The sequence below is a fragment of the Amblyomma mixtum genome, chromosome 1 (genome assembly GCF_055824585.1).
Source record: "Amblyomma mixtum isolate Tamu chromosome 1, ASM5582458v1, whole genome shotgun sequence".
Lineage (NCBI taxonomy): Eukaryota > Metazoa > Arthropoda > Arachnida > Ixodida > Ixodidae > Amblyomma > Amblyomma mixtum.
Genome location: NC_143012.1, coordinates 145,574,269 through 145,596,142, shown reverse-complemented (window position 1 = coordinate 145,596,142; position 21,874 = coordinate 145,574,269). Strand labels below are relative to the sequence as shown.

General features: G+C 47.7%; 1 protein-coding gene across 1 annotated transcript in view; it reads right to left on the bottom strand.

Annotated features, from left to right (window-relative positions):
* SMC5 (structural maintenance of chromosomes 5) overlaps positions 1 to 21,874 on the bottom strand; it is a 91,324-nt gene that overhangs the window by 51,032 nt on the left and 18,418 nt on the right. Inside the window, exons 6-10 of the mRNA XM_089557715.1 lie at positions 18,224 to 18,385; positions 14,412 to 14,483; positions 13,359 to 13,420; positions 9,023 to 9,095; positions 5,924 to 6,035 (exon numbers count right to left, since the gene is read on the bottom strand). Of these exons, the coding sequence (XP_089413841.1) occupies positions 5,924 to 6,035; positions 9,023 to 9,095; positions 13,359 to 13,420; positions 14,412 to 14,483; positions 18,224 to 18,385 (481 nt within the window). The remainder of the gene's footprint in view (positions 1 to 5,923; positions 6,036 to 9,022; positions 9,096 to 13,358; positions 13,421 to 14,411; positions 14,484 to 18,223; positions 18,386 to 21,874) is intronic.

The following is a 21,874-nucleotide window of genomic DNA, read 5'->3' as shown; positions in this document are numbered from 1 at the left end:
GTCTCTCCAATTAACCCTGTCCCATAAGATCAAGCACCCCTAATCATTGAGCATGCAAAAAATTACCGACGATTACGTTACTTCCTAATGCGAAATTTGAGCGCAGCAAATAAGCTGTTTCACCTTTTCGATAGATTGAGGCAAAGGAATCGAGCAACACATGTATGCGCTATCACAGAATTTTTGTTTTATTTTTCACACGTATTCCTTTAACAAAGACTGCACTAACAGTTCTTGACAGTCATGAAGGAAGCTTTGTGGTCGGAGAAATAGAGTGATATATGTTCGAATTGGTACACCAATGCTTGATTCTCAAAGACGAGATCTATACAAGTGCCTCGCGAGGTTGTCACAGCCGTGGGACGCGTTACGAGCGAGAGGAACGGGATGTTCTCCCGCATAAGTGTTAGGAAATTGCTGTTTGTCTTTATGTCAACATTAAAGTCCCCCACTACTAACATCGGTGTGGATCGATGGACGGTTAATGCGAGTTGCAGGAAGTGCACGACGTCTTTCGTGAGTGCGGTAGGGGCGAAGTAGGCAGCTACTACCAGCAAGCCGTTGGGCAACTTTGCGGCGCACAGTTCGCCAACTTCATGTGACGTGCCAAACATTTCGACTGGTATTGCAGAGAGACCTGTGCGCAAGTAGATAGCGACTCCCGCCGCTCTGTTGTGGTCTCTGCGAGCACCACAGCAGTATAGGAAATCTATGATTCCGAGAGGCTCTTCGGGATCCATCCAGGTTTCAGCAAAGCAAAGTACAGAGGAATGGCGCAGAATGTGATCGTGGTGTACGTCCTTGGCATGTGCGGCAAGGGAGCGTACGTTAAGAATGTGGTTGTGAATGATGAATCAATTGCTGCCAGCGAATGACGCGTCCATTGGCTGTCTGCGTGTGTTACTGATGTGTGGTTAACATGTTAAGCTTCGCCTGTAAGAGTGGAACGCGACAGCGTCTTGCAACGCTGCCAGGGAGTCCACAGAACGCCATCGCCAATTCGGCTGTACGCCTTGCTGGACGGTAAATTTATTTTTTGAGGAAAGGAAATGTTCTCTCGCATATCTGGGTGGACACCTGCACCTCGCCGTGCACCGTATTAGCTAGACGCGCCTTTGTTCATTCCAAACCATTCAGCTGGCATTATGGAGTGGCTAGCGTGCTCGTATCGCACTCCGGAGACCCTGGTTCGATTCCCCAACTCGACCAATTTCGTTCTCGGTTTTATTGATTTATGCGGTCTAACTAGAAAGGTTAATTAGGCTATTTCATATTTATATTATTGTATTTCTATCCATCGTGTTCTGTCATTAACCTGTCAATTGTTGGAACTGTCTAGGATGTTCGACACAACATATATGAAACAAGCAACGTCTTACTGAGTGGGGAAGTGCGTGGTGGTGGAGGGTACGCGGCTTCGTACTTATCTGTTTTTTTCAGCAGCGTCTCCTACCGCGGACGCTGTTGTCGCTGCGGCGCGCGTCTTTCTTTTCTTTTCTTCTGACCTCTTCATTCTCCTGTATATTAATTAGGCTAATTGATTAATTAAGCAATTAACTAAACTCAGTCCAACTTAGCTGCAGCATCACTATACGATCCCTTTGATTGGTTGCATGGTTACTAGCCAAAGTACAATTGGGCCCATTTGAAATTCGCGCACTGTGACGTCACGAGCATTTCGACCAATTGAAAAGCGAGACATTGGGGGCGGAGCTGGTTACGAGGCCGACGCCGACGACGACGCGAAACCCAGGAACGGACGCCAAAGAGCTGCGCTCTAAAATGAAAGCCCCCCTCCCCAAAGAAAATTATACGAAGATCTGAGGACACAAAACAGGGTGAGCAAGGTTTTCTCGAAGGAAGTAAGCTGTGGGTGCTGCTTGCCTCGATGGCACCCCTGAACGCAGCGCCCCACGTGGCATCAGTGCTGCCCCTAACATAGAGAGACAAATTCCCTCCCCTGTTTACCCACAGCCCCGCACCTCGCATGCCCATTTCACCCTCTTCACATCTCAAACGAGGCGGCGCAGCCTCGCAGGAGCATTGCTAGCTTCACCACGTTGCCGGGCCACCCAAGCCTGGAGGCATACCCCATTCACATTCGAATTGTCAGGCTACATATGACACAGAGGAGCATGGGCAGATCAAGCTGTAGAGTTCAAATTAACCAGAAATAATAATTAATGACCTTTCATTGTAATGGGGTCTGTCGTTCAAGGCTGATCACTGCTCCCAGTGCACGCAGCACGATTAGCGATCATGGCATCAGCTACCGGGTGTCCCAAAAATGACTGATGGATTTTGAAAATCAATAAAAAAAAAGACGGAATGAGATAGAATTGTATTGTTTGCAGCCTTACACTTAGGAAATCAGGAAATTTTATCCCTTCAAAATTCAAATTTAGTTTGCATTTCCACCAACAGGTGGTGCTGCAGGTGATCTGGAACAGGTATAGCTAAAATGGAGCATATTTGAGCTCATCATTCCGTAGTTCGCCGTCAAGCTGATAGCGTGTGCTATTGAGATTGCAATTCTGCTGCACCAAAATGGTTTATTCCGATGAACAGTGGGTGTTTATGGTGTTAGAGTTCCACCGCCTGGAACACAGTTTTGTTGAAATGAGGCGCAGTTTCCAAAGAAAATACCCGCCACCTGTTGGTGGAAATGTAAACTAAATTTGAATTTTAAAGGCATAAAATTCTGATTTCCTAAGCGTAAGGCCGCAAACAATACAATTCTATCTCATTCCGTCTTTTTTTATTGATTCTCAAAATCCATCAGTCATTTTTGGGACACCTGGTATATGCACACAGCACTTGGCATTCAAGGGTGCGTTCGTGGCTCGTATGCACGTACAGTAATCCCTCGTTATAACGAAGTCAGCGGGACGGCGAAAAAATTCGTTATAAGCGATAATTCGATATAAGCGACCGCTCAAAAAAGCTAAAACAGTCGAGATTTAATTGCGCCACAACTGCGAGGAAGCTGGCGGATGACCTTGAGCCGTTGCTTAGCAACCGCTGCAGCTGGCAGACGCCGCGCGGCGTCCGCCAGCTGCGGCGGTTGCTAGGCAACGGCTCAAGGTCGGTCTCTGTGCCGCCTCGGAGCACTGCCACAGCGAAATCGCAAGTTCGTGGCCAATGTAGCTTTCGCTACAAAATTTTCTCGTAGCACATTCGTTCTACCAGCAACTTAGTATTGGTCAGCGATCCTCGCAGATGATACAGTTTTCAAATTTCTTATACCAGAGTTTATTATCTATATCAAGAACAAGCTTTAGCTCATTTTTGTGATCCAGACGGGATCCAGGCTGATCGACAGGCCGGCAGGCCACGGCCGGTCTCGACGCGCGCGAGCGAGCAAGCGCGTTGAGACCGGCCCCGACTCAAAGGAGCGCGCCCTACGTCATCATGGCGCTGCCGCTCTCCGCGCTCGCGTTGGCTCCCGCTTCCCGTCATCGCGTTTGCCGCGGGCGGCCCGTCGTTGACATCTAGCAGGTTGGACGCAAGCGGCGCGCTGCGATCGGACGCTGCGGCGCCGTTCGCAACCTCGCAACGCGCGTTTAGACCGTTTGTCTAGTCGAGTGGCGCGAATCGAGCATGACCGGCCACTTTTCCGCATTCAAGACACCGCGGTTTTCTGGCATCGCAAAGCGCGCTTCGCGTGGGCGCCGCCGCCGCGCGCCCTTCCCCCTCCTCGCCACCCCTTCCCTTCTCCTCCTCGCCACCGGTTTACCCTTCGCCGTTGCTAGAGGTTCGTTATCGCAAGGCGTGATAACGCCCGAGCGGCGGCAACGGACATAAAAGAGGCCGCGCGCCGCGGCGCGCGCTCCGTCGCCACTTCTCCTCCTCGCCACCGGTTTACCCCTTGCCGCTGCTACGCGGTCTCGCCGCGGTCCCAAGAGAAGGTTCTTTCGCAAGGCGCTGCGAGAACGCACGTGAGCGGCGGCGGCGGCCGTAGAAGAGACGCAGACATACGCCTGTGACTGCATTCGTCGGCGGTATTAATTTCGCACTGCATGCGCAAAGGGTCGCCGCCACGGCAGCGATGCCTACGCTTGGCGGCGGCGATGCCTCCGCTTGCCACTTCGCTCTAAGCGGGTCAAGCTCTTCGTGCGCTTCGAGTAATGCGGCTTAAAATGCATGCGTTTAGGTCGGGACCGGAATAAATTTCGAATAAAGCGATATTTCGAGTAAAGCGATTTCGTTATAACGAGGGATTACTGTACCATGCTTAGTGACACACAAGAGTGCTCGGACCATCCAAAATTTTACAATTTGTACATAATGAGCTCTGCCCTGACAGTATTAATAATTTGTATCAACAGTGATTGTATGATTGAGACTACTGCATCACTCTCTTACATGGGCCCGTATTCCAAGTTTCAGTCACAATCAAAATCTTTCACAACTGGCCACATCGGCCACACCTGATCTGATTGGTTGAAACACCGGAAGAGGATGTGGTGGCTCGGATGCAGCAAGAACTGCCAAAGAAACCAACCAGTGATGTCAAACATATATAGCGTACACTCCATAGCAAATGCTCATGACCGAATGAGATAACAGCTAACATGGCAATGCACTCTCAAGCGCAACCTCTCACATCAAAGTGAACTCATCAGTGGTACCGTTTACCACCACGTTGACTATAAACTGGGTATGGCGCTTTCGCTTCATCTTATCTTGCCAATGACAAAATGGATGGATGATAAAAATGGCCTCCTTTCTATTTTGCTGGGCGATTCAGTAGCTCCTAGGCCTAATGAGCACAAGTTCGTTGCATATTGTTCACTTTATGCAAACCAGAAGGCGTCACTTTCATTGCAGTTATCATTGCATCTGCATTTACATATTCTGAATGATGTAACATAAAGCATAACACCTGCAAAATTATTTTGTTTACTGCGCGCAAATGTGTATTTGCTATTCTGGAACTTTCTATTAGCTGCTGAAGCACCCTGTGTTATAATCGTGTGCAATGTCTGGCAGCATACCCCTCTCATCGTGTGCAAGGATGGTCAGTCACCAGTTCAGATGCCAGCGATGCGTCATTACACTGACGCATTTGACAGGCCAGAGGTGGTTCTCCGGTGTCCCTTACGGTTCTCAATAGTCGTGGTGCTGTTGCTCCACACTGAGCTCGTGACCTAGCTCGCAGTTACAGTAAAAACTCGTTAATTCGAGATCACTAGGACCACGGAAACTATTCGAATTAACCAAGCACAGAGAAAAAAATGGGACCCAGACAAAAAAAATTTTGTTGCAGGAACGTGCTACTTGTATTGGACAAACTTTGCGATTACCATATACTGCCGCATAAAAGTCTACCTCCAAAGTCTTTTTTTAAATCTTTACTATGACCGAAAAAATATGTACAGTTTTCCATGAGACGTGAAATGGAACCAGAGTTTCACTTCACTATATCCGAGTTTTCACTAAACCCAAGTTTAATATCGCGGGGTTCTACTGTCTCAGGAATACTGCCTTTATTCACTGCAGACCACTGGGTGAATGAAGCAGCTTTTGATTGTCTCTTTAATATGGAATCTGATAACTAAAAATGTGGACGAACTTTTCTGCTCCCGTGTTCCATTTCTCGGCAAAGAGCAATAAGTGCCACTGGACCTTTCGCAGCGGCAACCAAAACACAGTGACATCCTGCCGCCGCTCACAGTCGAACCAAACTGACATCTGCTTCCAGTGTTTTCCCCAATCAGGTGAGGCTGAAAATGACGGTTTCGATTAAGACACAACTTGGAATACAGACCATGTTTAGCGTATGCAAGGTCAGTTCAGACCAGGCAAACATTCTGTTTGCAGTGTTCAACCCCACCGCTGCAAGTGACCTTTGCGAAAGAAGGCTCCTTCCCTCCAGACCAGACGTGAACACCCAGTGGAAGATCAACGACCGCCCACTGACCTGTGCTCTCACGTTGCCGGTCTCCGATGAAGGCGTCGGCCTCAGCCCGGTCCCGTTGAATGCGGCCAATGGCCTGGTTGCACTGGTGCAGGTCAGCCTGCACCCGCTCCACCTGCAGTCCACATTTCGCACTTCTGTCACCTGAAGCAGGAACACTTCCTCTCACCCGAGGACAAGTTTGACCTTTTTTTTTTTTTTTTCACCAAAAGTTAATCCTACGGTTCTTTGTGGCCACGCTGATGTCTGTTTGCAGTCAGCAATGCCCTCGTCGCTGAGAAAACTGGATTTAAAGGGACTATGAAATAAATTTATTGAGATTACGTAAAGAGAGGGAATCCATCACTCATCACCCCCGCACAAGAAGTTTTGAGCTAGCATCAATAACAACGAAGTTATAGACGATTAAAAATCACGCTCCTCCTCTCCCCCCTCAACTCGTACACGCGGGGCACCATAAAAAATAAAGAAAACAGCTCCGGGACTGGGCTCCGCCCATGAATACGTCATTCGCTGACTTTCGGTTTACGACTTCCGGTTGTCGCCCTTACGAGGAGCAGCGTGCGTCGGCAGCGTCTCTCCGGTAGGGTGGCTAGACTGAGTCTAGCCACCCTATCTCCGGTCTCTGCGCTTTCTTGGCTCCCGAACTCGCGATAGAAAGAGGCGGCAGAGGTAAATTGAAACCATACGCGCGAAGGCAATGCCTAGCTGGCTCGCGCTTGCCCCAGGGGGTCGCGCGGCGGCTCGAGCAGACGATTTTCACCGCTACCGGAAGTCTGCCCGTGGCGTCGTAGCTGCCGCGGCTCGAGCAAATGACAGCGTGTGGTGGCCTGCCGACGTCATGGGACTAGTGACGTCTGTTTTCCCGATTTTGGTTCCAAAATGGCTCCCTACGAAGACACCGAACGGCCCGCGAATTTTAAAAAAACACGATTTTTAAAAATTCATAATAAATTGCCGGCTCAGTTCCGAAGACTCATACTTGGTGTCAATGCTTCTGAGCATCACTTCTAACATTTACAAGCGGCTTTTAATTCTTTTCATGGTCCCTTTAAGGGGGGACACTGGTCTTTGAGACCAAAAAATGACCAAAAATTTGATTTTCAATAAACGACATTTGTGGAATCTCCAGCTATTATTTTCCAACTGTACCAGTTTTTTCCTCCAAGAAATCAGCATTTTGACCTTCATATTAAATTCAAATCATCGTGTGAGCTGAATTTATGCAGGAGCAGACAATTTAATGGCATGAAAATTTTGGACATCCAGCTGTCTCAGTATGTCGATATCTCAACATCTAGGACAGATACAGATGTCATAACATTTGCTAAGGGAAGCTGAAGGCACAGTGTATGGAATTATCGAAGCAGATTTGTTTAAGCACTCTTCAAAAATTAATAATTTTGCAAAATTTATTGATGCATTACATTCACACCTTGAAAATTGATATTTGAAGTGCTGTAAAATTACTAATGAGGCTAAAATGGAAAAATGGTTTTTATTATTGCACCATACTATGTAGCTATGGATTAAAAATGATTTTTTATTGAGCAGTTTTTTTTTGCACCGAGGTAATAATGAATGACTAATTAAAAATAATTATCTTGGGAACCAACTAATTTATGACAAAAGCAATTTCATTGTTGAAATCAGTATAAAAAACTGAGCAAGGTGGTGGTACAGTTTCATTAGGACTGGACTAAAAATAAAGAAAATAAGTCTGACCAGTGTCCCCCCTTAAAAATATTCAAACATCACATTTTATGCCGTGTGGTACCTTCAGCGTCACAAATAATGAGTATCATTGCTGTCAGTCGAGTGGCACATCTTCACAGGATCTTAACTTAGAATCACGCGATGTTTGCCAGTAAACTCATCAAGCAACCTGTTTTACTCCGAGCGGTTAATTCGTGCTGGCCATCAAGAGCGTGTCCTGTCATACATATATTCAAAGCAGCATGTATTGAAAGATTCGCCGGGGCCATGCGAATCATAAAATGTGTCGCGGCATAAAAGAGCATAATTACGGTTCCATTGTAGTCTGAAAAATTTTACACGAAAATTCCTATCTCGTGCAATACCCCTGTCACATGGCTAGTTTCAATGGCCATCAAGTCGAGAGCCTTCGAAATTCTCAATCGTCACTCAACTCGAAGGAGTTTTGTTGCTGCAACACGGCAAATCTCAATGGCCACTGAAATGGTTCTCGTGTCTTACGCCAAGCCTGTGTGACCCCACAGTTGCTACTTTCGACTTTGCGCAAATAACAAAAATATCTAATAAATCTATACTAAATGCCGAAACACACATATTTGGAGTCAGGTTTTTAGTTGTTCTTAATAAAAGACCAGTTGCACTGCCTTTTTTACAATTAGCTGTCGCAGTTTTGCAGTGCACTGGCAACACTGATACTGCTGGCATTTCTGTCTTCTGCAATTGAGTATAAAATTAATGCGCTTTAAACCATACCAATACAAGTTTCAAATTATTGAACAGACTGCTTGCATTAAAGTTTAGGAGAATAAAGCTTGTTTATGCTTTTGTACTGTTAACGTTTCTTGCATGAAAGTGCACACTGGTATCACTCGAAGCAACGCTAGCAACATTGGGCACAGCTCGAAGGCCCTCGAAATCACGATAGAGTCCCGTGTTGCTCCACTGACTCGATAGACTGTTGACTCGATGGCCATTGAAACTGCCTGTGTAGCAGCGCTCTATGGCCTTTGAGTGGATAGCCTACTAGTTCGAGGGCCTCCGAAATGCCCGTGTGACAGGGGTATAAGGCCCACACCCCGTCATAACCGCAAAAAAAGGGCCAACAATGCCAATGACAAGGTATTTCGGCTCGTCTGAATGACCTTAACTTCAAGGGGTTGTACTGTATTCATTCCCATTCTGGACAAACAGCTGTCACCCATTCGTCTGGAAGAGGAGAAAATATCGCACCAGATGTCTCTCCCATAGTTTTTGCAGCGGCTGTGCTGTCACTTTGGGGGGAAAACAAGTGCAAGAAAATACAGTGACGGGCAGGGATGCTTCCCACGTCTTCCCTTAGCATGCAACACGCCGTCTCTGAAGAATGAGCGGAGAGAGACATCCCACCTCACTCTTGTCTGGCGCCAGGTCGGCCATTTCCCGCTCTATGTTTGCGATGGAGTCAGCATCTGCCTTCATCCTGGGGAAAAAAAAAAAATGAAATTAACGCCACTACACTTGTGTACATTTCTACAGGTCCAGGCACAGCAGCTGACTCGCAACATAATCCTTATATAGAAGTATATTCTGTGACCATAACGAGATTGCAAAAATCGTTTTTTTTTATATTTCTCACATTTTGTTGCTCTGCTTATTTCTTGTAGCGCCAGGAACGTGCTGTCACTTTGCGGCTCTGCATAGGTACAGTCTCTGTCAAAAGTAACCAGGCTCCATGGTTTTGTTTCTCATTCGTACAGCAGAGCCCTCACGGCTTCCCTAAAGATCAAAAAGTTCTTTGAAGCTGAGAAGAGAGGTTCTTCTTACCATACACAGATTTAGAGCTTGAGGGCTGACATAATAACTTTAATATACGACTCAGAAGAAAAGACGTGCAGCCTGGTTACTTTTGACAAAGACTGTACTCACCTTGTGGAGCAGTTTGCCTCACTACTGTTTTATCTATTGTGACCACATTCGTTTTGGTGCACTCTTAGGAACATGGTGCGGCTCAAGACATTCCTTGTTTTTCAAATTCCAGAATTTTAAATTTCTTGAATGAAAATTTCTTCTCACTCAAGATATGTCAACAGACACTGTGCCGCAAAAGTTCAAAACCAAAACCTGTGCTTTGTGAAAAAAAAAAAATAATAATAAAGAACTGTCTTGACCTGTAGCACACCACTAGGAACACAGTGAATGTTGAACCAGCCTTGTGCCACTTGTTTTTAATATTACAGCGGCCTTTTCACAAAATTCAGAGGAACAATGTATACAGTCTAGCCCGGTTATAGCAAAGTTGGCGAGAACTGCTACACCCAGCTCCCCTCCAGCCTAAGTGGATTAGACAGCAGACCCTTTCATCCGGTGTAGCCACGGCAGCGGTGACAGCAAGTCTCCTCAAGAAGTAGCCAGCCCACCTTTGCTAGTGCATCCTCGGTCTACTGGACCCAAGGCCTGCCATAACGAACCTCCCGGAGAGGACCCGGGTGTAACTGGGTCCAATTACCACGTTTGGCCGCGTCACAGTACAGCCATGTTCAACGCCAAGGAACGTCACACTGAACTTGGAACACAAAAGGCCTCGTTTCCGGTGTCTCTTTGGTGTGCCGAGCCTAGCGGTGGTGGGCAGGCATGCATTATCCCCACCTGTTGTGACCATGTCCGCACACAATGGGGCAGTTTCCGGCAGTTTCCTCTACCTCGCGTGCCTGCCTTACATATCAGGACTTATGAAGAACAGGCATGAGCCACACGTGTCAGCCACCCACTGACCCTAGGAACACCACTTGCTGAGCTACCATTGCCTGTGCAACCTGCAGGGCACTTTTATTTTTCTTTCTTTTTAAAGCCCTTTCTAACATACGTCTGTGCAACCTAAGCCCGCTGTGCTCCCTGCGGTGAGGGCTGGGCAATTTTATTTGTCTTCCTTTTTTTTTTTTGCCCACCCCAATTTATGTCTGTGCAACCTGGATGGTATCCTCCTCACCCTCAGGCTCAACACGTGACGGGGGCGTGTCCACTAGTGAGACGGGTGAGTGATGATGCGCACATAGCGCATTATAAAGTTCCCAGGGTTTATACATATTATGGTAAAAGGACACGATAGTTCTATATACCCTACTATTTTAAATAAATACCTGCAAAGGTGTTTGGTTGTCATTCGTTGAGGGCTGTCAAATCTGGACTGCAAGCGTGGTTTGAAACTTTCAAAGAAAGGAAATACTGAGTTGCTTTGTAATCTGTATCTTGTTATTGTGTTTGTGTTCCATTTATTGACTGCAGATTTTCTTTGCTTTACATAATTATCAATCGCTAAATTCGTTGGCTGAACTCTACGTAATATATCGGCTTTGTGTTATTGTTAATTTTTCTTCTTCTTCTTCTTTATGGATTGTAAATTGTGCACTTTCAGCATTTTGTATTGACCACGCACTGTTGTGACTGCCATGGCCCGCCCACAAGCGCTTGTGCTTCTGCGGGCACACTCTATGTACTGCATATATATATATACCTTGCAATAAAATTCCTCTATGTACAGTAGAACCCCGCTGTTACGTTCCTCACTGCTGCGTTTTCCCGGCTGTTACGTCGTTTTCTTCGGGTCCCGGCATAGCTTCCATAGGATCCAATGTATTGGGAACCCCGCTGTTACGTCGTAGCCGAGGAAACGATCCCGCATGATACGTCGCAACCGGGCTCCCCGAACCCAACCGGGCAATGCGCGCCAACCAGCATTTTGATTTCTGACGAGTCTTGGCCAGGCTTGGCTACGGAACTGGCTGCAAGAAGCCGCACGCGAGTTGGAGAGGCCGCCACTAGATGGCTATCTGCCTCCACGCCGAACGCCGCGATCTTTATCGTGGGAGGTGGTGAGGAGGAGGAGCGCGGCTGCGGTCGCTTATCAGCGCGTCTTTTCTTTCACTCTTTCTTTTTATCTTTTAACTCTCCTCTATCTGCAAGTGACAGCGGTGGTGGCTCGGCTGGAGCCAGTCGGCAGGGCCCGTGCAATTTCCTTTTCATCCTTCTCAGTCGCAACAACATCTTTATCGTGCTTTGATGGTGTGACAGCGTTGAGTAAGCGGAAGGCGCTTCCTCTTGAGGAAAAGCTGGACGTACTAAACGCAGTCGACAGGCAGCCAGGGCGGCTTACGCGGCGAGCAGCCTACGAACATTTCAGTGCTTGACGCTGTGCACAACGTCGCTTCAGCGTGGACTGCAGTGAGCGCGTGAACTGCACAGCACTGCTGCGTGCGTGCGGTGTGGCCGCACCGCAAAGCGAAGCTGACAGCAATGCGGCCTTTTCTATTGAGAAACGCGTTGTTCTTTCCAGCGAGTGAAAGAAACTGCAATCCACCATTCTCGATTTTTTAAAGTCCTAGGGTCAATTTGCGGAAATTAATTGTTTCAAGTCAAAGCTGCACTGTTTTCATTAATTTTCGGTGCTTTCCTCACTGTTGCGTTTTCCCGGCTGTTACGTTTTTTTTTCCCGGTCCGGTGAAAAATGTATGAGCGGGGTTCTACTGTATGTATGTAAAAGTGAACTTTTCAGGCCACTCCTTCCCCGGCACGCCCAGCCTCCATCTATGCACTTAGGGAATGAATGTAAAACTCGAGAGTGGCCAGAAGAGACTCCCATTTGCTCTTCTTTACATGTACAAAACGCAATGAGTTGGCACAAAGTTTTCTCGATCTCTTGTCGTAACCACATCTCCAACTTCCTCGCCCCTTCTCTGGCCCAACCACGCTGCCTGAATCCCAACAGAAAGCACTTCCTGTGCTTCAGCGCACACATTCTTTTTCTTTCGTTTTTATACTTTTTGCTCTTTTTTTTTGTGACCCTGTCAGATTCATATCAGCAAGTTTCTGCGGAACTATACTGCCGAGCGCATACAAATAAGCCACCCGCAAGGGCCAGAGCAGTTGTCACAGCTGTTACTCCTCAGCTGCAACCCAGGTGAAAAAAAACTCCCAATTGGTCAGACTAGTCTATGGGGGGGAGCCTGGTCTTGAAAAGAAAATTTTATTTAGGCATAGTTACGAAACTTTCAGGGCACGTGTATTTTTGTGCACTGATTCTAGGTATGCCATTTAATTTCATGTAAAACAATTCCTTGAGCACTTATGCTATTTTTATGCAAGTATCTTGCGAAGAGTTTTCAAGAAAATTTGCTGCAGGAAACTCGCTGAAATGTATGCCATTGGGTTCTCTTGACACCAAGGAATGCAATGAGGGTAAAATTATCATCCTGCCTATCATGAAACTTGAGTTATAGGGTGCTGAAGCTGCCACTTCAGAAACAGGAATACACTTTTTTCTTCTCATTTCTGAAGTGACAACTTCAAAACCCTACAGCTTAAGTTCCATGATAGGCAGGAAGACAATTTTACCCTTATTGCATTCTTTGGTGTCAAGCGAACCCAATAGCATGCATTTCAGCAAGTTTCCCGCCAGTGATTTTTTTCAAATGTCTTCACAAAATACATGCATAAAAATTACATAAGTGTTCAAGAAATTGTACATGAAATTAAATGACATGTTTAGAATCGGCACATAAAAATACATATTCCCTGAAGATTTCTTAACTGTGACCTCGTTAATAAAATTTTTTTTTAAGATTAGGCTCCCCCTTTAAGGAACTATTCCCAGTTGATACCAGCCGAAATCAACTGGCTCCCGTTCGAAGAAACTCGGAACTGTTACTAAACCACACTGGCTGGTTAGAGCCACTTAGGAGTGACCCACCTTGAAGCCCTGGCCTCTTCCTCTTGAAGCCGGCGTCTCAGCTCACGCTTTGCTGACGAGAACTGGAGAAGAAGAAAAACACACGCAGCAGAAATATGACACGAGAGAGAGATGCTCATCACCATTCAGTGAAACTCACTCGTGGCCACGGCTTTAGCTCAGCAACACCGAAAGGCATCAAATTGCAATAAAGAAATCAGTCTAACACAGGACGTCATTCAGAAATTTGCAGCGCATGAAGCCAAATGCACCATAAAAACCTGCTCCTCTCAGTGTACAGAAGCAAATTTACATCAGTTTCCAAATACAGTCTAGCCCAGTTACAGCATGCCATTGGGAGTGGCGGAAACAGAATTACTCCACAATGGCAAGGGTCACTGTGGCTTCTTTTGGAGTCTGAAATGGTAACGGTAAAGCTTCCTCGAATGTGGCGTCGCATGTGAGGAGGCTTCACTGCACAAACCCCGAACAGCACATGACGAGCGCGGAGTTTCAGCGAGCTGGAAGAATGGAAATACCACACAGACGGAAGCAAGGGAAGCGCACATTGTTGCCAGAGCAGCAGGACGCTTTAGCAAAAAGAAAAAGAAAGATCAACAACAAGGCAGTCGTCGTACCAAACTGTGTGCGGCTTGGCTGGCCTGCTAATCTGCATAGCAGATAGCTGACATTGCCTAACGATGATGCTCTGAAAATGAAAACTACGCGGCCGGACTAACCCTTAGCCTATTGACGGGAACCAGCCAACTGTCAAACTGCCTTACAGCGCACATCAGAGGGGTGTGGGAGACAATGTAATACGCAGTTCAGGCCTGTGGATGAATATCTATACGATAGTCTGTTGAGCATGTCATATCTCCAGTCACAGTCCAAATTATCCAAATTTTCGAGTTATCGGAGGCCGAATTAACGAGGTTTTACTGTACTGCATTACTTGAAATTCGGCCAAACTTCGCAAAAGTTTGTCGACGATACAACACGTATCCCCATTAGAGGATTAGAGGGTGTATGTGATCGCAATGAGCGAACGCAGCTAGTGCGACGACCACCTACCTGCTCTTCGAGCTCGACGAGCTTCTTGGAGGACGCTTCCACGCTCCGCATGAGCGCAGCCGCCGCTTCCCCCTGTAATGCAGAGAGGAGGAGACGTCAACACCAGAGATGGAAGAGAACGCTACCAGCATAATGAGAAACTGGGCTGGAAGAAACTTGAAGGGACCCTTAATAGCATTAATGGGTTGATGGCCACATATGCGGAATTGGTCACACTCGACATGGATAGGAAAGTGAAAGCTAGAAGGGAGGAGAGGAAAAAATTCAGTGGGGCACTTTGTTGACCTAAAGTGCGGTGAGGCGAAAGCCTTAAGCGCAGTGTTGCTGCTTGTGTCACTGATATGTGGTTAAGATGTAAAGCTTGGCCTCTAAGAGTGGAACGCGACAGCATCTTGCAACCCTGTCAGGGAGTACACAGAATTGCTGGTAAATTGGTTTTTGAGGAAAGGAAATGTATCTCTCTTGCATATCTCAGTGGACACCTGAACCTCCCTGTAAGGAAAGGGAGGAAGATGGGAGTGAAGGAAGACGCCCTATTAGCTAGACAAGCCTTTGTTCATTCCAGACCATCCAGCTGGCATGGCGGAGTGGTTAGCGTGCTCATCTCGCACTCCGGAGACTCTGGTTAGATTGATTCCCCAACTCGACCAATTTCCTGCTCGGTTTTATTTATTTGTGTGGTCTGACTAGAAAGATTAATTAGGCTAATTGGTCTTTACCATTGTTCTAATGCCATCTATCATGTCCTGTCACTAACATGTGTCATGATTAAGGTCTCTAGAATGTACGACACAATGTCTACGAAACGTCTAAATATTAATGATGGTTAATGATAGTTAAGCATGACTTGCATATTTCGTGATACTAGTTAATGTATGGTTAGTGATAGTTAACATGACCTTAACTAGTACACTGATTAATTAGTGTTGTTAAGATACAAGTGCAGTGCACAGTCCCACATGCCACTTCTTAACTACTGCTAATTACCAATTATTCATTGTCATTAAGTACAATGATACGATCATGAAATCCCTTTACATCATGTTCCGATGTCTTTCGATTGCACCCGATTAAGTATCGATTGGCTATTCATTGGCATATGCCCATATAAGGCATGCATCCGAAACGCGGACACATTTGCTAACATGTCTTGGTCATGACAGTATGAGGCATTAAAGGCTTTCGTCTTAAAAGGCGACTGCTGATTTTCCCTGGTCGAGTCAGGCCGTTTGTGGGAAGTGGGGGCCAAAGTGGTGAGTTGCCTCCACTGAGAGGCCTTAAACATCCAAACACTCAGCATTGGCTCAACCCCCAGGATTCCCTTTTCCCCAGACACAGTGCTGCCATGCATCACTAAGCGTGGGTGCTCGGGTCCACGGCACAAATATCTGCTTCAACCGATGCCCTCCATGGGGAAAATGAGAGTCCACAGATCTCAGATGCCCCCTTAATTTTGGACATTCTTCAAGCACAGGCAACGTGGCCAGAGAGATGGATGAGTCGGCAGCACTGGGTCTTCACAGCGGACAACCACACTGCTTGAAGTGACAAGAAGACTATTAGCAGGCTAAAAAAATGGGACAGGTGGCACAGAAATTTCGGCTCCTCCTTTATTTCACTGCAGTTTTTCTCCCTCACACCCATCTCCTAAATGTTTCCAATCCTCTTAATTAAACCCCTGCTGGGGCATGAATAAAATTAGCTCAGAGTTGGTGCTTTGCCCTCTGTCCGTCGTTTGGCCCGCACTTTTAATGTGGTAATACAGTCGAACCTCGATGTAACGAACCTCAATGTAACGAAATTCGCGATGTAACGCATTTTTTTCATTTCCCAATCACTTCCCCATTGAAAACCATGTATTTTTTTTTCGCGATTTAACAAAGTAATTTTGCTCCGCACTTTCGATGTAACGAAGTCCTTGCGCATCGCATGCATGTGCCAGGAGCTACCTTGACAATCGAATGAGAGCTAAAAGTTTAGCCGAGACGAAACGCAGTTTGTATTTGCCCTTTTACGCGCCAATTTTGCCGGCAGTGTGCGAGAACGTACCGCCGCGCCATCTGTCGTGTGCATACAAAGCCCGCGGCATGGAAGTTTCAAGACGCGCCGCGCCATGACGCCACTGGCGAGCTGTAGACTCTGAACGTGAAAGCGCAAACCGGAATTTTCTTGCAGCGTCCGTTCGTTTTTTTTTTGTGTGTGTGCGATGTCCTCGTAGACAACAACAAAAAAAAGTCATCAGTGTTGACAAACTCGTGGAGCTAGTGTGGTCGTACCTTTAAAACGGGTGAGCGGCGAAAAAAAAAAACATGCCCTGGCAGAGGAGGCGAGTGGCGAAGGGGGTAGAGGGGAGGCGTGGCGTGGGAGGCGCGCGCAGTGCATTCTGGGTGGGCGGCTTCGGCGCGCTCTCGGCGCGGCCCGCGCGAATGCAGCCAGCTGCATGGCTTCGGCGCGCTCTCGGCGCGGCCCGCGCGAAATGCAGCCGGCTGCATTCCGCGCCGGGCGCCGTCAGAGCGCGCCGGTAGCCGCCGAACACGCTGGCGATCGGGCGCCGCTGTTTCGCGGACGTGACGTCGCCGTGCCGCGCGCGCACGCGCTACGTCGGAGTATAACCACGCCGCGAGCACAATCCCACCGCGCCGGCGTGACCGATGCGAACATTTTTCTTTATTTTTCTCTGATGCGTCCCCGGCTGCAAATGTTCAATGCTGATGATGATGATACCAGTAGCGACATCTTGTGGCGGCTTTCAGTACTAGGCGCTGCGCTCGTTCTTTTGCTATGCGCACACGGAGAAAAATGATGCCGTCGCGGTGTTTGCTATCACTCATTATGCTCCTGATGTAGAAAAAAACATCCGGTGCCCTTGTTAGCGATACTATTACTCGATTTTCTTGTGTATTTCCTCAATAAGTGATTTACAAGTTCCCATCAACAAGCAGTGTTCCTGAACCAGTTATACTTTATTTTGACAGCTGAAACATGGGAACCTCGACGTAACAAAATTCGCGATGTAACGAAATTTTCGGCTACAAGTAGGACTTCGTTATATCGAGGTTCAACTGTATAGCATGTTTTGTGCCTTAAAGGTGCACTGAAGAGGAATCTGAACTCGTCTTTTTGCCGCGGGAACTCGATCTACAGGTTCCGCGCATTCTTAGAAACTCCCGACTTATTCCCCTGTGTGGCCAATTTCCCTAATTAAATCGAATTAACGTCCGGCTCCCGCCTTTTTTTTTAATTCTCCCTCAAACGGTGGGCGGAGTCGACCAACATGGGGAGTGCCTTTCAGCCAGTCCCGTGGCGGCTTGCTGCTCTGCCATCAGCGGAGTAATACGTAGTAGTCCGTAGAAGCAAATAGTCCGCGCGTATTTTCATTTCTGCGGGCTTATTTTGCAGTTATATTATCTGAAAATGAAACTATTTATTCATGGAAACCTAAAAAACAAAATGAAGCGAAAGCAAAGCCTCCACGGAGCTGGCTGAAGGGCACTCCACGCGTTGGCCGACTCCGCCCACCGTATGAGGGAGAATTAAAAAAAAAGACAGGTGGGGGCCGGACGTTAATTCGATTTAATTAGGGAAATCAGCCACACAGGGCAATAAGTTGCAGTTTCCAAGAATGCTAGGAACGTGTAGATCGAGTTTCTGCGGCAAAAAGACAAGTTCAGATTCCTCTTCAGTGCACCTTTAAAGCAGTGTGGTCGTCCACTTTGAACTAGCAGCAACTAAGCCATATCCTTAAGTCATCGGCCTCAGGTCTACTGGACACTGAAAACGAAGCGTGGTTAGGATGAGACGTTGTGTCTCACCAGCTGCTTGTCAGTGGCGCTCAGCTGGGCCCCATGACGGCTGGCAGCGTCCACCCGGCCCTTGAGCCCCGTCACCTCCTGGTCCTGGTTCCGCACCTTATCCTCCGTCTCCTGCAGCCGCTGCTTCTCCTCGAGGTAGGCACGCCGGGCCTCGTCATACTCCTGCACAACAACACATATGTGCAATGCGGACAGTTGAGCTCACTGGCGCCCCATCTGAAAACAACAGCACCACCAAAGGGATCGGCAACTCAAAAATAAAAGAACGAAGCAACTCGCTTGCAGCACGCTCTTCAATATAAGGCAAGAAAAAAAAAAAAACTTGAAGGTCTTCTTAATCACCTTCTTAAAGAAGAAAATAAGACAGCATTTAGGTTGTCTGCTGCGGTGTCTGCAATAAGTGTCTAATGTTCTTGCAATTTTCCCACCAAAACTGGTTTGCACTGGTTCCATTGCCCTTATATAAGGTATGCATAAGTCATCACCTTCTAGAATGTTGTAGTACCTTCGACTCGATTATCTTATGGAATTTTAGCAATCTCACCCAGTATTATGCCTTAATGCACCCAGTAATCCCTATTAAGTGCCTCAAGTTTTAATGCCATTTGCACAGTAAATTTAATGGCATTAGCCGTACTGCAATTTGCAACCTGCTCAGTTTACTGCAACTCATTAGCTCAAAAATGTGTACAGTTGAATCCAGATAATTCGAAGCTGCTTAAATGAAATTTTTGGTTCAGTCAAGAGGCTTCAGGCGACCGTCATTTTTTACTAGAATGTGCAATTTTTCAAATGACACAGCAGCTGCATGCTCCGCGCTGGTATCATCGCCACTGCAGCCACCCACAGCGCTGCCATTTTTGAAGCGACAAGATTATTCTTAGCTGCAGCTGCCATAGGTGCCCGCGGCACTGGATACTGGAAGCGGCGAGACTGTGCGAGATTAAACTTGGAGCATGCATTGATGCGAGGCAGACTGCAAAGTCTAGCTGGCGAGTGTGTTTGTTGAGAGAGTCAGCAGCGCATTGGCTGGCTTGTTCTGCGGATGATTCCACGCTTCAGATTTCGGCTGTAGTCGTGCCACAGATAATCATGACAACTCATAGCTCTTATCGTACACTCGACCTGGCAAAGATTTCGAAAGAAGGGAAGCAGCGCCAAGCAAGACGTTGCGCTGAGGCACGGGATCAAGCAAAACATGCTTTCCAACTTCATCGAGAACAAGCGCTCAATACTGGATGCTTTTGAGCACGGCCAGTTCAAGATGCCTTGGGAATAAATGGCAACCGCCCCACTGCCTACTTGGAGAAGGCGCTGCTGGTTTGGATCACGGAAGCATCAAGCAACAAGTGGGTGATGTGGTTCCGGTGAAAGCCCGGTCGCCTGCAGCAATGCTGGGCATTGATGACTCTTTCCTCTGATGGATGGCTGACACACTTTAAAGATCGTCATGACCAAGTTTTCGAGACCGTGTGCAGGGAAAAGGCATCGATAAACAAGCAAAAATGTGCAATGTGGAAGGAATAAGAACTGCGTGAATACCTAAATAATAGGAAAAGGACTCTTCCCGTTGTTGCCAGCGCTCACCGACATGAATTAGTGTGGGCAGATAAAAAGAAATAAAAATAGTATTACCCAGCCTGCATGTCGGTGAGAGCATGTGGGAAGAAGCCGGTGCATCTCCAGCTAGTCTAATGGCGGCGGCAGCACGACCCACGTGCTCTCTTCTAGCCGGCCATGTTACCTCAGACTCCCCCCCTCCCCACCCAACTTGTAGCGGCATTGTGCAACAAAGTTAAGGTGGCTGCTACCACACTCACACCATCAGCCAGCGCGATCACGGTTTATGACTTCCAGTAAGTGGATTTACTGTAAACACTCCTAAAGTGGTTTCACCATATTCATTTCACATTCTGGTTTTTATTATGCACTGCCACTCTGAATCTTCACGCAAAACCTCCAGATAACAAAAACCTGAACTCAACAAAAAATCTCGGACTACTCTCAGTTCCATTATATATCCAGGTCAAACTATAGAAATAAAGTTTTGCCACTGCCTTGGCTAGATTTGAAGCCCACAAATTTTGCTGAATTCTTAGTGACATGCACTGGCCTGGCCTCAGGTTTTTTGTGATAATCTGAGAATGCGAAGACAGCGTTGAAAATGGGAAGGACCTGCGTCTTTACTAGCAAATATCACAGTGAGGCTACCAGCCATTCATCTCATAACATATGGTAGAACTTTTTTTTAAAAGCGATGTTTACTGCCTCAGGGCATAAAAGGGTATTTAACGATGGATGACGAGGATGCTTAAATAAATGACGTCGAGGAGTGAATGATGATGTGGTCCTCGCATCGAAGCAGTATATGAATCAGGACTGTTTGCGAGAGACCCACTGCCACCAGGTGCCGAATTCTTGTCGGCTTCAGCATCGGGCAAACCCACAGCAGGTGCTGAATATCAGCCTCGGTATTTCTGTTCTTGCAGACTGGATGTCCACGGGGGAAGGGGTGGGGGGGGGGGGGGTGGGGGGGGGTGGGGTATACAGTTGAATCCCGCCACAACGAAATCGGCGGGGCGGACGAAAAATTTCGCTGTCGCGGAATTTCGTTGTCGAGAAATTACAGACGAGTCGGCTGATCCCGGGCTGGCGTTGCATATGTCTCCTCGCCCAACGCCGCCTCTCCTCCTCCTCTTCTCTTCTCGCCCAACGCCGCCTCTCCTCCTCCGCTTCTCTTCTCGCTCAACGCCGCCTCTCCTCCTCCTCTTCTCTTCTCGCCCAACGCCGCCTCTCCTCCTCCTCTTCTCCGTTCCTTCTTTCACCACCTCCTCTACTTGCCTCCTCCCCCACATCGTTTCGAGAGCCGTCGGGCCTCATCGCATCTGCACCGCTGCGTGCTACCACGGCGCTCTCGCGGGCTTGCTGCCGCCGGCGGCGACATCCTAGGAATTCAGCAGAGCAGAGACGCGACGAGACCACGCTAAACGGTGCACACACAAAGGAAGAAATGGTGAAGCGGAGTGGGCTTCTTCCTGCACTCTCGCGTTTTCCTTTTTTTTTTTTTTTCTCCGACAGGACACGAAGCTCCGCCCACCGATGGCTCTGCCCACCGGTCCACACAGACTGCCTGAAACGCGCTCGGTGCCTAGCAGACGACGCGGCCACGGAGGACGCGGCCGGAAACGCTAGCAGTTGGCGTGCGCTGGCGCATTTTACACGCGCTTTCGAGGAGCCCCTCTTCGCTTGGAGGCCGCGAACGCTTACCAGCCAACACCGCTAGCAAGTGATCATGACGCGCTTTCGTGCTTGACAGGAAACCGCGAGCACCATGACAGCGAGCTACATCAATCGAAGAAGCCCAGCAAAGAGCCAATGAGCGGGGAGTGACGTCACTTCAAAAATCACGTGGGCATCTGGAGAAAAAAAAAAAAAAGCACACGAGGGTGTGCGCAAGGAGGATGTGCGATTGAGTGCGCGTACCCCCCCCCCCCCCCCCCCCAACAGTCTGCGATGCAAAATTAACGGCGGGAACGGGAAAGTCGCTCTTCAGCACTCAACTTCTGAAGAAAGACAAGACGGAGGGGCCACTCACCCGCGAAAATTCGCAAAAAAAATTCGTAGAAGCAAACACGTGCTCGCAAAGTACTT